The following is a 16,191-nucleotide window of genomic DNA, read 5'->3' on the forward strand; positions in this document are numbered from 1 at the left end:
CCTTCTCAAAAACCATGGGAATGATCTACACATGATATATGCAAAAGCTTCATGTTTAAAACTAAAGAGTTTCTTCTGACATTTAAGTCAGAAGAAGACAAAGAAATATAGTTTGATTGCTTTCATGTGTAGTTTGCAAATCCAGATATCATCCTAATCTGGGACCCTGTGCAAGTCACTGCTTGTTAATGTATTCAGTAAAAAAACAAACAATTCCAACATTCAGATGAAAAACAGAATTTTTTCGATATATTAAAAAGAATCACCGTCTTAAAGATCAAACCAGTTGTCTCGACACCACTCGGCAGATTTCAGTGTCTTCAGTACTTCAATTATTTTCTTTTTTTCAATGAATGTTATTAAAAAAATACAAAAAGACAAGAGAAATCTTCAGTAAGGATAATCTCTGCTCAGCAGAATTCAAAACTGTCTCCATCTCGTTGTGTTGGGTTTTATCCCACATCATCATAGTCCTCCTCATCGTCTTCTTCACCCCCGATGTCATCATAGTCTTCCGTGGAGGTGTTGTCTCCTGCTTGATCTTCCTTGTCCATCTTCACATAGTCCGGTTGATTGTCCACGCTCTCCACATAGTCGTTCTCCTCAGCCAGGTTCTCGTAGCTTTGGGCCTCCAAAACACTACCGCTCATGCTGTTGACGACTGGAGGAGGAGGAAACATTATGTCTCCCTCCATCTTGACGTAGTCAGCCTGGAGTTCTGTGCTCTCCTCGTAGTCGTGGATGCTTTCCTCGTGGTTGCTTACATTCTGCTCACAGTTGCCATCCTCGTAGTCGTGGATGCTCTGGCACTCCTCAGCCAGGTTCTCGTAGCTTTGGGCCTCCAAAACACTACCGCTCATGCTGTTGAAGATTGGAGGAGGAGGAAACATGATGTCTCCCTCCATCTTGATGTAGTCAGCCTGGAGTTCTGTGCTCTCCTCATAGTCGTGGATGCTTTCCTCGTGGTTGCTTACATTCTCCTCACAGTTGCCATCCTCGTAGTCGTGGATGCTTTCCTCGTGGTTGCTTACATTCTGCTCACAGTTGCCATCCTCGTAGTCGTGGATGCTTTCCTCGTGGTTGCTTACATTCTGCTCACAGTTGCCATCCTCGTAGTCGTGGATGCTCTGGCTCTCCTCAGCCAGGTTCTCGTAGCTTTGGGCTTCTGAAACAGCAAATTCCATATTTAAGGTTAATTTTATTGTTGCAGTGCATATAGGTAGCTGGTCAGTAGAAGATTGTTACAGATAGATTTGGCACTTGGCAACAGTGGGGAGGAAGAACGTTCCTTTAACAGGACGAGACCCTCAACAAAAAAATACTCAGGGAGGGGCTGTGGGAAGCAATGGGGGTGAGGGGAAAGAGAGGACAGAAAAGAAGAGCACAGAGAGACCAAAAACAAGGAAAGAAAAAGAATAAAAGTTACCCTACAGTGATGGCAGAAGAAACACAACGGGGTGGAGAAGAGATGGTCAGTGCATTGTTGCACATCTCCCAGCAGCCTGAGGCTATACCTAAGGCCCCAGTCACACTGGGAAAAATATGCTATTCCTCAGTGATTGCTGGGTGGTTGCTGGAGGTTGCTGACAGTCGCTGTAAAATTGTTAGCTTCAGCCCTAGTCATGCAGGCCTAGACTGGACTGGTCAGTGACTCATTGGAAACTAGAGGTCACAAGGGGGAAAAGTATGTTACCAAACCAGCTGATGAGCAGTTTCTGGAAGTTGCTAAGTGGAATTATTTGCAAAGAGTTATACAGTGGTGTACTGGAAACCTCCCACCAGCAGGCTACCACAGTTGCATGGAAGACCTGCATGCAAATACGCACAAACTCCTCACCAAACAGTAGTAAAATGTTGAAAAGCACAATAAATACTGAAAACAAAGACTATTAGCCTTCAAGGTAAAATTATTTTTTGCTGCAGTAAATATAGCTACAACCTTCAGCAACCAACCTCCAATCAGGAAATACGTATTTTCCCCTAGCAACCAGAGGATACCAACTGATCTCCAGGCCTGTGTGAGTGACGACTAAGGGATGGTTTAGGGACACCTGATTCAGCTCTAACTGTAAACTTTATCAAAAAGGAAAGTTTTAAGCCAAGCAGGGAGCTGCATCCACAGGAGAGGGGCCTGATAGCTCAGGACTCTGACTCCCATTCTATTTTTAAAGACTTGAGTAACCAAAAGTATCACTGCAGTCTGAGAGTAAAGTGCTCTGGTTGGATAATATGATATTTAATATATGTTTATTTTGTACTATGCATATGGGAAGAAGAGTTTAAATTCAGTTCTGGATTAAACAGGGAACCAGTGAGTCAGTCTTTGTCTGATCGATCGTGTTAGAAGTTAGTTACTAGATGAGTTTAACATGGCAGTGCAGCAGTAAGAACTCGCCTGAAGATGGCATGAAGATTAAACCTTCATGCCTCAGATTGAATATTTAGAAAACGTACAGTGTTGCTATGAAGTTTAAACAAAAGGCAAATATTTATGTTGAATGGAAAACAAACAAACAAAATGACCACGTAGTTGAATATTCAGGGGTTACTCTTAGATTTCAAAAGCACATCAAGAATATGAGCAAATAAACCAAAATACAAGCTGACTACTTTTGGACATATTAAAAACTCACTGAGGAAGCTACGTGGGTTTAATGTAATGAGGCTTTCTTATCTCTCATGCTGGCAAGTGAGACACTTTTGAAAGCATTTTGATAATTTGATAAAGAAGGTTTAAAGCAGGAAACTCCAAAGGTCCTTGGACGCTGGGACTTGCAAACATGGACAGTATAACTGAGGCTTACGAGTAAGAAGAAGGGATTATTCAAGATGTGCTCAGTGGCTAACAATCACACATGTACCGTTCCAGAATCAGATCAGATATCCAGGCGCTGTTGTCCCTGCATAATCATTATTAATATTAGTCTAGGATCAACAATCCAATTGACCAATCATGATGTCAAAGCTTTGTAAAGTAGGGAAAATGTTGTTGTTGTTTTAATAATAAAAAATAAATAAATTGTTGTCTACATAGACCTTTCTTCTGGAGCAAACAGTAAGGATTTCAGGTGTTATTTTTATTCATTTATGCATTATAATGAATATATTACAAAGTTTAGCTTGCTGTTAGCTTGCTGTTAGCTTGCTCGTGATACCTTTCAATTGCATTAGCTAACTTCTTGGTTAATGCAAACTGAGTTCTCCAAACAGTTGACCAGTCTATGGCAGTGTTGATTCGGGACCAACATTTATTATAATAATGCAGGAAAACCACTAACACAAAGATATCAGATCATACATAAAATCCAATTTCAACACTCCTTTATCAACCAATAACTGCCAGAGTGACTACATCCATCTTATCTACTACCTATGGTTTTATTTAGTGAAGCCCTTCTAGTTGAATATGAACAAAGCTGGGCAAAGTTACTGACAGCCTCAGCAAAATGTTTGACTAGTTTGTTTGGTTTTGTGGCTAAAAACCAAAACTATGAGTTTCCATCGACTCCTTATGGAAGCTTGTTTCCACCACTGGAAAAAACAAAACAGAACATAACATAGATTTTTGGGTTTTAATCTTGAAATTTAGGCTCACTAAACAAAATAACCTCAACTTCTGACTTGCTAATGCCAAAAAAGGACTTTTTCAGTGGTGGAAACAAGCTTGCATAAAACATTAACTAAGCTAGTAAAGTCTGTCACGATGAATGCTTTATCATCAAGGTAAGGAAGCTCCACTAAGTTGATTCTGTTCATCTGAACGCAGCATCTTCAATCCCAGTACTATGGGCAGGAACATGGGTGCACCATGGATTCCTTAGTTTCGCTCAGTGTAGCTAACTTGTAAATGGAAAAAGTAGAAAATAGGGCTCTGTTATTCTCTCCTGGAACACCACTGAGCCATTAGTTCAGGTATGTGGACAACACCTGGCTGAAAACCAAACCTCAGCACATATCAGGATTCACTGATTTCATTAACTTGGTGGACAAACATATCAAGTTCTCCAGAGCAGAGTAAAAAAATGACAGGCTAGTTTTCTTAGATGGTGATCTTTCCATCAGCAATGGGGGACATTTGAAAGTCTGTGTGTACCATAAACCAACAATACTGATCAGTATTTAAAGTTTGAGTCTCATCATCTACTGGAGGACAAACTGCGTGTCATCAGGATGTTACAACATCATCTTCACAGACTTAGCAACCAGAAAAACAGAAGGGTTCATCTTTCACCATCCTACACTGCTGTGATTGCAGTCATTCCCTAACTCTCTGTGAATGGTACTGATGACCAATGATGAGCAAGTCATGAGCAACGGTAATGACGACTGGCATACCAACAGTAGCGGTTTTTGATACGGGCGACACGGGCGGTTTCCCGGGGCGGCATTGTGGTGGAGGGCGGCATCACGGGCATCGGCAAAAAAACCAAAATTGCCTATCCCAGCTGTCATAGGGCGAGAGGCGGGGTACACCCTGGACAGGTCGCCAGTCTGTCGCAGGGCCAACACACACAGGGACAGACAACCATTCGCACACACATTCACTCGCACATTCACATCTAGTGGTAATTTATCCAATTAACCTATCCCCAAGCTGCATGTCTTTGGACGGTGGGAGGAAGCCGGAGTACCCGGAGGAAACCCACGCAAACTCCACACAGAAAGACCCTGGCCTGATGGTGGAATTGAACTCAGGACCTTCTTGCTGTGCGGCAACAGTGCTAAACACCGTGCCACCGTGAGCATCTAATAACCAACTCGCAAAATAAAATAAAATAAAAACATACAACAAACACGAAAACACCAGACATTATGATACAGACTTATAATTTGCACCGATGTTTTTTCGAAATTCTATATGCGAAAAGTGAGCGCGAGAGCCCTCGGTGCGCCTGCTCGCTGCTGAAGTCAAAGTAAACTTTATTGTCATCTCCACTACATACAGTCCAGCATATAGAGAGACGAGACGACGAGGCTCCAGTTACAGCAGTGCAAGAAAATAAACAATAAATATAAGAAGAGTAAGAAAATAAATCTACACTTTAGGACTCGGGGTAAAGGGATCAATAACAAGGGGAGTGTTCGCCCGGGGCACCAAACAGGCTAGGACCGCCACTGCATACCAATCATAATGAAACCGACCTCACAGCCCATCGTTAGTCAAAGGTGCTAGTTTTGTTCGTTATGAAAATTTTTATAAGGTTGGGGAAACCTGCAGTTAGCCAAGACTGAAGAAGTCACTCTTCTGCTGAAAACGCTGCATTCAGATCAACAGAATCAACTTTCTCAGCTTGTTTAAAGAGAAAACTTTCTGTTGACCCCTCAGTTTTTTTCTTAAGTGCAATTCTTGTTAATACTTTAATACTAGTAATACTTAAATATTACTACTTGTAAACTGCTGATGTCACATAAATGACCCGATGACTTATGGGACTGTATACATGATGTTTATGTGTTCTAGGCTTTAGTGCTATACGGCAGTTACAGTTATCCGGTGTTGATTAGCCATTTTTGTGTTAGTGTATAACATTACTGCAGCTGTATGTGTTCTGTGTTTTATGTGGTTAGCGGAGCTGTGATTAAGACGGCTGTTTCTGTGCACCACCTCTTGCTGCTGTTGTGGGTGAAGGGGCATTCTTAATAAACAGCTGTGCTTCCTGTAGCTTAGCATTACAGCTAAGGCAGGCATAGCAAGTCAAAATAGAAGTCTTTCTCTCTTCCTTGCCTGAGCTTGTCATATTATTGATGTTTGTCAGCTGCTGGCTGGGCTAAACATCTTGAGGTTACTACTTGTTTTGTGAAGTTCACCAGTTTGACTTTACATTTTTAAAACTCATAAATGTTTTCTGTTATTCAGTTCAGCTCAGTTCAATTTCACAGCAACAGCCGCCTGAAAGGGTTATCAAGAAGGTAAAGATGGTCCCTGATCGAACCCTTTATCAAAAAACAACGCTTTAACCCTTATCTTAAAGGTAGCGTCTCTCAAATCCAAACTGGGAGCTGAGGTCTTAAAGGTGAAGGCTCTGACTCCTATTCTACTTTTAATAAGTCTGAATTTAAAAATGAGAAGGAGCAGACTGCTGTGTATCCTTCCACAGTTTGTGGTACAGTTACAATTACATCAAGCCAAAAATACTCTTCGTTTTGGTCTGACTTGTAAAATAAGGAGCACTTTCCTTGTTTGGCCCAAATCCTTGACAAAACAGACATCATAAACACTTCTTAGTAAGTTTGAAACCTTAGCTTGGATCAGAATATGTGGTGCTGTCTTGGATCTGAATCTTGTGCATAAAACTGTCACTGCCATGTAAACTGGTGAACACGCGCTGCCCTTTAGTTTGTGGTTTATGGTCAAATGGCAGACTGGATGAGGCTTTAATTTCAAAGATCTGAAAGTGAGAGAAGGAAGCGTGGTTTCATAAGAGGAGGGGCAATCTGTAGGAGCCACTGAGAGATATAATAAAGTCTTGCCTGCCATGAGAAACTGTGTCCGCGGAGGTAGAGGTGGAGTGCCCGTTTCAATGTTTCTCTGCTGGTATTTGTTGCTCCTGCAAATTTGCAGACAAGAGAAAATGTCAAGCGAAAAAATCTACGTTAAAGAATGTAAAGTCTGCAATGTCTGAATCTGGATGTGAGCACACAGTAGTGTAAGGTCTGCAGAGCTTACTTTGGTACAACAGACATGTTTAAGCTACATGGTCCCTTAAATATATATATGGAGTATATGGAAAATATGGGGAAACATAAATGTTTAAATGCATCATTTGTTTAAATGAATATTGATTATGATAATAATAATATTAATATTAATAATGTATATGAGATGACTTGTATGGACTGAAATGTGGCAACAGAGAGAAAGCTGAGTGAATAACATAAAGAACTAGAAATTATAAATGAAACTCAAAACACAAAATGCCCAACACAGTCTGATGGTAGTTCATGAAGTCACAACTTTTAATTCCTGCTTTTGGACATGAACTTTCCACTGAACATGATTTTCCATCTGTCTGTGGAAAAGCCAGCTGCTGCTGCTTTAAAAGATCCTTCACGATTTGTGGTACAGTTGCTGTTAAAGAGCCAATAGAATTCTTTGTTTTGGACTTATTTGTGAATTAACAGCACTTTTCTGGTTTGGCCCAAATCTGATTTGTATCCATGTGAACAAAATTATACTTTTTTTTCACTTGCACAAATTTTGTAGGTTGGAGGGATAGGTAGCGGAGCAAGCCAATTGGCTGTGCACACTAGAGACCCAACTTTGAATACTGCATGTCACAGACTTTCACACTCATTTAATTTTTAAATCTATTATTAAGTGAAAAAACTATCCATTTTTAAATTTTAGCCATTAAAACTGCTGAGATTTAGCACATAACTGTTTTTAACTTACTTATATAACCAACTTTCTTACCTTTGCCTATTAAACCTATTTGGTTAGGTTTAGAAAAGACTCAGTGTTTGGGTTAAAATATAATGTTTAACACAATAGTACTTTTAAAGCTCTGGTTCCTTGTTTTTTTTCACATTTTCTTGGTTTGGATACATGATGCAGACATGAATTATACTTTCTACTGAAATATATCAGTTACAAAGTCTTGCTGTCATTTTAAGTTTTGTGGTAAGAGTGAGCTGCTAGTTCAGTGTTACATTTGGTCACAAGTTTGTAACATTATCAACTGGTTACACTGCTGTGGTCGTAAAATATACAGACACACAGAGACTTTTTGGAAGCCTTGCAGAAAAAAGTTTCCAAATAGTACAACATAAATGTCATATACTGCATGTTATGCTAACACTCCTATGCTGATCAATATGTGGACTTCCAACTAATGCACAGTACACAGTGTAATAGTTACACATCCTCTAGGGTGAAAATAACAAAGTTTTACTGTTTAGAGTAAAATGTCAATCATATATATTAAATCGCTGTAATTTTCTGGATATTTATAATTGTGTTATTTGTATATATTACCATTATTTCTTATATTTTGTAATTTAGTTCAGTCTGCTACTGTTCTCATTGTCTTGGAGCAACTATAACCCCATAATTCCCTTGGGGTTTGATAAAGTATTCTGATTCTGACCTCTGGTTTTCTCCCTATATCTCCTGCCCCATGGCTCTATTGGGTGTCACCAGTGAGTCCTTTCCTGTGGACATGGACAGTGTAGCACAGTATGCCCACTGTCACCAATTTGGGTTTTAAAATGGATAGGGATTTTAGATTTGACAGTCAAGTCAGAGCAGCAGTGAAATCCAGCTTATTTCATCTGAGGCAACTGGTCAAAACCCATCCTGTCAAAAGATAAATTCAGAACAGTAATGTATGCTTTTATTACAACTGAGCTGGATTACTGTAACTCGTTGTACCTTGGTATTAGAGAGTCATCCTTGACATGAAAAATTACAGGTAACCATGGAAATCTGCTAGCAACCAAAACAATCACTGGGAGGTTTTTGGTTTCAGTGACATGTTTGCAATCAATTTCACCCAGTGACAGCCAGAAACCTCAAAGAACCACTGCTAACTGGTTGGAGAAGGCACACACTTCCCTAGCAACCGCTGACTGTATCATGTCTAGTATGAATGACAACTCTCAAGTAATGTTTGCATGTAAGCGCAATTGAAATCTATCAGTTACAAGCTCAATAAAAAAACCCCAAGAAATTCATCTCTATGAACACAAAAATACTGTTTTTTGTTTTGTTTTTTGGGGTTTTTTTGGGTTTTTTTTTTTTTTGGGGGGGGGGGGGGTCTTACATTACTGGCTTTTACAGTGCTGTGCTTGGAAAGTAACCAAACCACATAGAGATTTTTTTGCAACTTTGTAAAAATGTAACAGAACACCATAAATGTGACATATAAACTTTTAAAGTCTAAATGTAACATATGCTGACATATTTTGTAGCCCTATGGCAGCTGGGATAGGCTCTGCCCCCCGCGACCCTAACAAGGATAAGAGGATGGTACTGCAGTGGGGAACTGGTTACTTTTTGTATGTTACTATTACGCTACATGAATGGTTACGCAGATGTCAGGGAACAGGGAAAATGATTTTGATACTATACTTGCCCAGCCAAGTTTTTTCATCCCCCAAAAAAACTACATTTATAATGTATCATATTTTTATACTGGTTACATCCTGGATGTGTCAGAACATCACAGCCCACAGAGTGAATGGTGGAAGTAGTTTAGCTAATACACTATTTTTAGCATGTTTGCTGTATGTATTATCATATTTGCTTGTGATTTTTTTCCAAGGAATATTAAAACAGCTGTATTTCAGTAAGAACTCATGTCTGAAAGTTTGTTTTTGCTATAGACTGTATATATACTGTGTGGTTGTTACAAATGCAGCTTACAGTTAGCATTATAGCTAGCTATGCAGAGTCAATTTAAACACACAATATATAACAATTTGTGCTAATAAAGTTGGTTTAAAATTAGTTTTGCTTGTTGAAAACACCATCAGCTGTGTTGGGAATTTCATGATTCAGCACTGAAGCCCTTTTTCTGGTTAGTTTAGCTTAGCATTGCAAATGAAAATGGGAGAAATAGCTCCCCGTTTGATAAAAACACTGCTTAATAATAAATACAATAAACATAGAAGCGACATAGACTTCTCACTGAAGCATAAGTCAGACAATAGCAATAAAAACAACAAGTCTGATTCTTTAAATGTAAACCTGCGCCTGTTTTTAGTATAGTACAATCCATTGTGTACATTCACTGTTATATGATAAGTATACATTTATGCATTACTCAGTTTTGAAGTTGAATTCGTTTTTCACAGTGGGGATTTTGTGTTGGCCTGTTGGGGGGGAAAAAAGAAAACACAGTTAATTCAAAGTCAATTAGGAAAAAAGATCAATATATTTGCACCTAAAGGCCATTTAAATGGATTTATTCACAGCTCAGCAAGAACAGATTTGGATTGTGTTGCTACAAACAAAGGAGAAAAATAAATGCAAATATGATATAAGAGTATTTAAATAGGATAAAATGGGGAAAAAAGTACTTTTAAGTATGTTTAAAGCATCTAAACAAACCATATTTAAATGCATAAATGAATAAACAAACAACTCTGCTGTTTTCAAATGCACAGTGTTCTTTTATCTCCACATGCTGTTACCTATGATTAGTGTCTGTGTTGTATTTTATTAGCTCTTTATACATGTGCATACGCTCAACCAGCACGAAGCCCCGCTTTGTGGTGATGCAGCCCAGTTTCCCCACAGGGATCATTAAAGTTTCATCTAAGCTAATCAGATCCAGAGGGCACCCCCTAATAATAGTAATTCATACAATTATAATAGTTGTTCTTCTGGCTTGCAACAAACCCTTAAAGTAAGTAGTTTAGCTTCTAGTGTGTCATGGTTTGGTTTCTCTTCCCTTTCCGGCTTATGATTTGTGGTGAACACGTGCATGTGTTGGTTTAGCAGTGAGTTTTTAAAAAAAGAGGTAGTTGAGTTAAAAATGAAACTGGTGTCTGACGGTCATTACAGTTTGCTTTAACTTATTTTGCACCTAAGGGTATAGTAAATAAGTGGAATGAACCAATCCTGTGTGTCAGGTGTCCAGATTTCTGTTTAATGATGCTGGTCGCCAACAGCTTGAAACCCATCACGGAAAAAAACAACATGAAAGGATTCATAAAATAATGGAGGACATTTGATGCAAAGATGTCATTATTTTTTCTTCTTGTCAAGATAACATTTACCTCCTATAAGATCTTATAACCACTCTGATCTGTCTTGAGGGGCCCCATAAAACTGCTGAGAACAAAAAAAGTTATCTCTGCAGTACAATGTCAGGTCACAGGACTTAGCATTAGGTGGACCGTTTAGTGACACTGAACTTGCAAAACTAGATTTAGATACTATGAAGCTACTTTCTCTGATTTCTGGGGGGTTTAGGCTTTAGAATTTAAACAATATTGCATTTTGACACTTATAATAACGTAACAGCTTAGTTACTTTTACAATGATGTGTACAAAAACCATGCAGTATACTGAAAATGAGACGCACGGGGGGAAAGGGATAACACACCTGTGAAAGCAATCAGCATGGTCCAAACGGCACGAAACATAACTGACACAGGAAACGAAACAACGCTAAACACAGGGACAAGAAGCTCACAGCAGCCACAGAGGCAGAGGAACAGGTGCTAACAAAAGATGAGACAGTGAAACACAGAGGAAACTTCTTTTTTCAGATGCTCCCTTAGAGGTCATGACCGCAGATCATCTGCCTCCATCTCACCCTATCCCTAACATCCTCACCCCATGCCCTCCTTCACTACATCCATGAATCTCATCTGTGGGCTTCCTCTTTGACTCCTGCCTGGCAAACCTCACATCACAGCAGGTCATGTAAACTGCCTCTTTCAATCTTGCTGATCACCTCATATCACAAATAAAAGACAAAATATCACTAGAAACCACAAAGAACTAGAAAAGACAAAGAAACCAATAGTTTGTCTAGCTCTTTGACTACTGTCCATCTGTCCAAGATTTTCCCCAGCGTCAAACCCCCTGACACCTGCTTTTAGTGGAGCTAAATAAACATTTCATACACTCTAGTGATTTCTGTTTAAAAAAAAAATTTCTGTATGTTTCTGGTTTCATCATTTCTTTTTTGCAAAACATTTTGTAACGTCTCCTTTCCTGCTTCTGCTCAGTTCGTCCTGACTGTATCTGAATATATAGCCCTGTCCTTCCCCTTAGTCTTTGTTACAGGGAGGACTTGTTGGTTTCTGCCTGTACATTTTTTGTACTTTGTGTTAGACTTTTCAGCATGAATAAAGGTTTGCTGTTATTTGTGGAAGGTCCTGCCTTTGGATCTCTCGCCTCAACACTGATGCAATGCATTTCCAATGGCAAAGTCTCAACGCTGCCCTCATGTTCTGCGTGATTCTGGTGAGTCAAGCCTGAAGATGAGTGGCTTCAACTCTTAACTTCCACAAATCTGACTGCAGCTTTCTCTGGAAGGAGCTACGTTTTTCTGAACCGGGTGTTTATTCATAAAGCCTAAAAATCCCAGACTTGCTTTACAGTCTGTACAGTACATGAGTCATGACCTGGATAAAGAAAAACCTTCCTTCACTGAGAAGCAACTTTATGAATGTCTCTGACATAACAGACAGGCACACAACATGACCTAATGTACAAACTCATTTTATTCTCACCCACAGGAGATGGTTGCAATGCCAGATCTTCAGAAATGAATTATTTAAAAAGAAAAAACAAACCAGTCAAATAAAATAAAAATAAAAATAAAAACAGTCAAATAAAACACCAAACCATGAGTGACTAAAAGGAACTAAAAAGAGGAAGGTGATTCAAAACGGCCAGTTGGTGGGCAGATTCTTATATGGAAGGAAGATTATTAGGTCCAGGATAAATAACAGTAAAGCCCAGGTCACTGAGAGAGGTTCGTGGGCTCATAACCTCAGTTACCTGAGGGCATAATACAGAGGTGAGACCGTACAATACCATCACAGGACAAGCAGTATACTGTAAATATACTGTAAGCAGTATATTTACAGTAAAAAAACAGTAGCACTTTCTATCACAGCTCGGTAATGAAGGGATAATAGTAACAAGTGGGAACAAGAGGGTTATAATGTGGTAATTTCTAAGTTATTACTATGCAATTAGCAAAGTAATAACTATGTAATATTCAAGTGATATCATGGTAGCAATAGTGATTACAGTTGAGTAATATTATCCTGAAATGTATGTAATAGTGTAATAAGAGCCCCAAAACTGGGGGTAATAATATAGAAATAGAGCTCGGTAATAAAGGGGTAATAGTAGGGTAACAAGGAAGAAAGAAGAACGTAACAATGTGGTAATTTCTACGTTATTACTACTGAATTACCCATGGTAGTTTCTGTGTAATAAGCAGGAAACAGAGCTGCAAAATGCAAAACTGCCTGTTTCTCTTTAATAACATATGAATAACCTATTAAAGCTAACTTAAAGAAGTGTGGTTATTACCTAGAAATATCTCAGGTAGTTTCTGTGTAATAAAAAGGAAACAGAGCTGCAAAATGCAAACTGCTCGTTTCTATTTAATAACATAATAATTCCATAATATTAATTCCAGGTAACAATCAAACACATTTAATTAATAGGTTATTAACAGGTTATTGATGTGCTATTAAATAGATGCAGACAGTTTTGCATTTTGCAGCTCTGTTTTGTGCTTATTACACAGAAACTACCGCAGGTAAAGTGGTAATAATTTATAAATGATCACATTATTACATCATTGTCACTTCCTTTTTACTTTACTATTACCACTTTATTACCGAGCTCTATTTCCACATTGTTACCCACAGTTTTGGGGCCCTTATTATCCAATTACACAAATTTCCGTGTAATATTACTTGGATATTACATGGTTATTACTTTGGTAATTGCATAGCAATAACTTAGAGATTACCACATTATTACCCTCTCGTTTCCCCTTTGTTACCCTACTATTACCCCTTTATTACCATGCTGTAATAGAAAGTGCTACCAAAAACACATTTAAAGTATCAGAAAAAAAATTGTGTATGCATTATTATACAGGGATTCCTGTAACTCCATATTTTTTATTTTTGAACTAGAGTAACTTTGCACCAGTCACAGCTCAAAATAATCTCATTCCGACCAGTCTTACGGTCCCTTAGTTATTTCCTCTGTTTAAATAAGGCATTTTAACTCTTCTCTCTTTAAGTTATCCTACTTCTGATTGACTGCCCCTCTTAAACAGAAAGCACTGGTGTAGAGCTATGTGCCTTAGATGACCATATTAGGATGCATTATATGGACAAAAGTAGAGGGCTACCTACACGTTACACCTACAGGAGCTGTTCAGCCATGGACACCCCCATGACACGGAGCTCTTGGGACACTCTGAAGAGGCTGCATCAGCAGGGCGTTGGTGAGTTTTAGACACCACACGCCTCAGCACTCAGTGACTACACTCTATAAATGTATGTGGTCTGCCACTTTGTGGCTGCATTGCTGAGGCTCTTAGATGGTGTCATACTTGCAATGATAAGACCTACAACTGATCATGCAGGGAAGAAATTTCACAGGTTGACATGTTGCAATGATGGCATCTTATTACTGTATCAGTCTTGAATTCAGTAAGTGCCATATAACGTTTCCTCTCACTGTCATCACATAGCATCTTAAGACTAGAAAGTGAGTTTAGCTCTATTCTGTTTTGTTCTGGCTTGTTCCAAATCACAAACTGAACTAAGCTCTAAGGTTGCTGAACGAACATATTTTAAAAACACTTTTTGTGCAAATAAAATTACTGGAAATGACACCAGTATGCAAAATATATTGAGGTGTTGTTTCCCAATCTTGCTTTACTTCTAGGAATTTTTTCTTTTTTCTCTTTAAAAAAAAATACTTTTAGTAAGTTTCATTTTGCTGTGCATATATAGTTAAATAATGTCATATGTGAACATCCAGACTCACGAGCAGAGTTAAGGCCACCACAGATTAAAGCCTCTCAAGCGATTTAACACTGCAGAATGGTGGGGTTCTGCACATGCTCACATCTGAAATTAGATCTTTCTACTTGTGACAGGGAAAAAAATTAAAAGCACATGCATCATTTTTAAGTGTTACCTTATGAGCTTTATCAGCAATTTAAAAAGAATAACAAGAAATTATTTAAGTTGTTTTAATACCGGTAAAAATCTTAACATACATGGCTTAAAATAGCAGTCATGCCTAAAAAAAGCAAATACGAATGACAAAAATACTGGACTGTTTGGCTACAGGGTGTACACAGTGTATACAGAAAAAAAGGCATCGGTTCCTGAACCACGCAACCAGTTTCAGTGTGTCCACACCTTAAAAAAGCTGTCTGACAGCTCACACAACCAAATGGACAAACACCATTCCTGAAATGAACTTTTCTACACAAACTTACAGGAAAACACCTTCACGCACTCTCTAAAGCTCCCAAACACTTGTTGCATAATGTTTTGACATTTCGCTTATCGGGGTTTCAATTCAACATTTCTGCTATAAGAAGGGGAAGAGAATAAATCTGTGTGAGAACAGGAAAAAAGCGGTAAAAATGTATGTCGTTGATGTGGAGATGAAGGCTTGTTCAGTACTTAGTGGCAGGTGCGCTGCAGAGATTCAAACCTACCTCTTTTTCTTGATATGCACTTGCAGATGAACATGAAGATGATGCTGATCACCACAGACACGAAAACCATGCCAACGACCACCCATAACCATAGGTACTTGCGGATAAACGCCATGATCGCACTGTTTGAAGGATTTAAAAAAGAAACAAAAAAGTCTGAACACTTCACCACGAGAAGCACATCTGAGCCGCTGCTTTTCAGTATACACAGAGCTGGGGATCGGAAAGAAGGCCATTCAACCACTTCCTCTTTTTTTCTGTGTTGACTAAGTCCTGGGGTTATTTTTGTATTAAGATTAGCATTCTGAGAATCAAACAGGCACCTCAATAACCTCTAGGGACTCTTCTGAGCCAACTGCACTGCCAACCATCAAAACGTCTCCGTTTTTGTTCTCACTTCAGACAACCTCAGCCAAAGTATCTGAGCTACTTAAAGCTGAAAGAGAAGGTCAGCTTTAAAGTGAATTGTTTACTCCAGCTGGACGGATGTATTTATGTGCCTTTATCGCTGTGAACGGAATGATATAAATACTCGTTCCCCCGTTTATCTTCATGCCCGGCATCCTCTCTACACAGCCGCTTCCTGCCAACTTCCAGTTACAAATACTGCTGATTCAGAATACAGCCATGCAAGATAAAGTGATATTCGGACATGAAAGCACATAACAGTTTACTGTCTGCTTTGACACGTGACGCCTTTCACTGCAGTTAGACCTGATAACCACTTTTTAAGTATTATCTCTAATTATGGATAAGAATAGAATGACTTTTATCACAAAAAAATGCAATTAAAGTGTTATTTCAATACATGTCAACTTCCAAATACTCCAAATAAGTGCCTTACCTTTCTTCCATATCTCTGGTTAAAGAAGGACAGCAGTTTCAGTAAACAGAAGGTGAAAGCGGATGGTGTCTAGATATGACAGGACTCATCATGTGCTGCATCTTTGCATGCCATCGTCTAATTTTCTTACCTAACCAAAGAAACATGAAGGCTGAGACTGGATTATCCCCACCCCCT

At 38.9% G+C, this 16,191-nt stretch overlaps 1 protein-coding gene across 1 annotated transcript; it reads right to left on the reverse strand.

Annotated features, from left to right (window-relative positions):
• Positions 1-452: 452 nt before the first annotated feature.
• Positions 453-16,052, reverse strand: scimp (SLP adaptor and CSK interacting membrane protein). Its single transcript, XM_085364086.1, has 6 exons — positions 16,015-16,052; positions 15,171-15,292; positions 9,765-9,813; positions 6,472-6,548; positions 1,032-1,165; positions 453-803 (listed from the first exon to the last, which is right to left on the reverse strand). The coding sequence occupies exons 1-6, from the start codon at positions 16,023-16,025 to the stop codon at positions 453-455; spliced, it is 744 nt and encodes a 247-aa protein (XP_085220212.1). The 5' UTR covers positions 16,026-16,052.
• Between the last annotated feature and the right edge of the window lie 139 nt (positions 16,053-16,191).

Source organism: Diplotaxodon limnothrissa, linkage group LG10 (genome assembly GCF_057381915.1).
Source record: "Diplotaxodon limnothrissa isolate DT_005_m linkage group LG10, D_limnothrissa_male_GT1.1, whole genome shotgun sequence".
In the NCBI taxonomy this organism is placed as follows: Eukaryota; Metazoa; Chordata; class Actinopteri; order Cichliformes; family Cichlidae; genus Diplotaxodon; species Diplotaxodon limnothrissa.

Bases quoted from the DNA above. Each gene is read 5' to 3' on its own strand.
- scimp (XM_085364086.1), bottom strand. The intron at 1,166-6,471 runs GCAAGACTTTAT...TTGCTGTTTCAG, and splicing joins GACACAGTTTCTCATGGCAG to AAGCCCAAAGCTACGAGAAC. The intron at 804-1,031 runs GTAAGCAACCAC...GAGGAGTGCCAG, and splicing joins ATGGCAACTGTGAGCAGAAT to AGCATCCACGACTACGAGGA.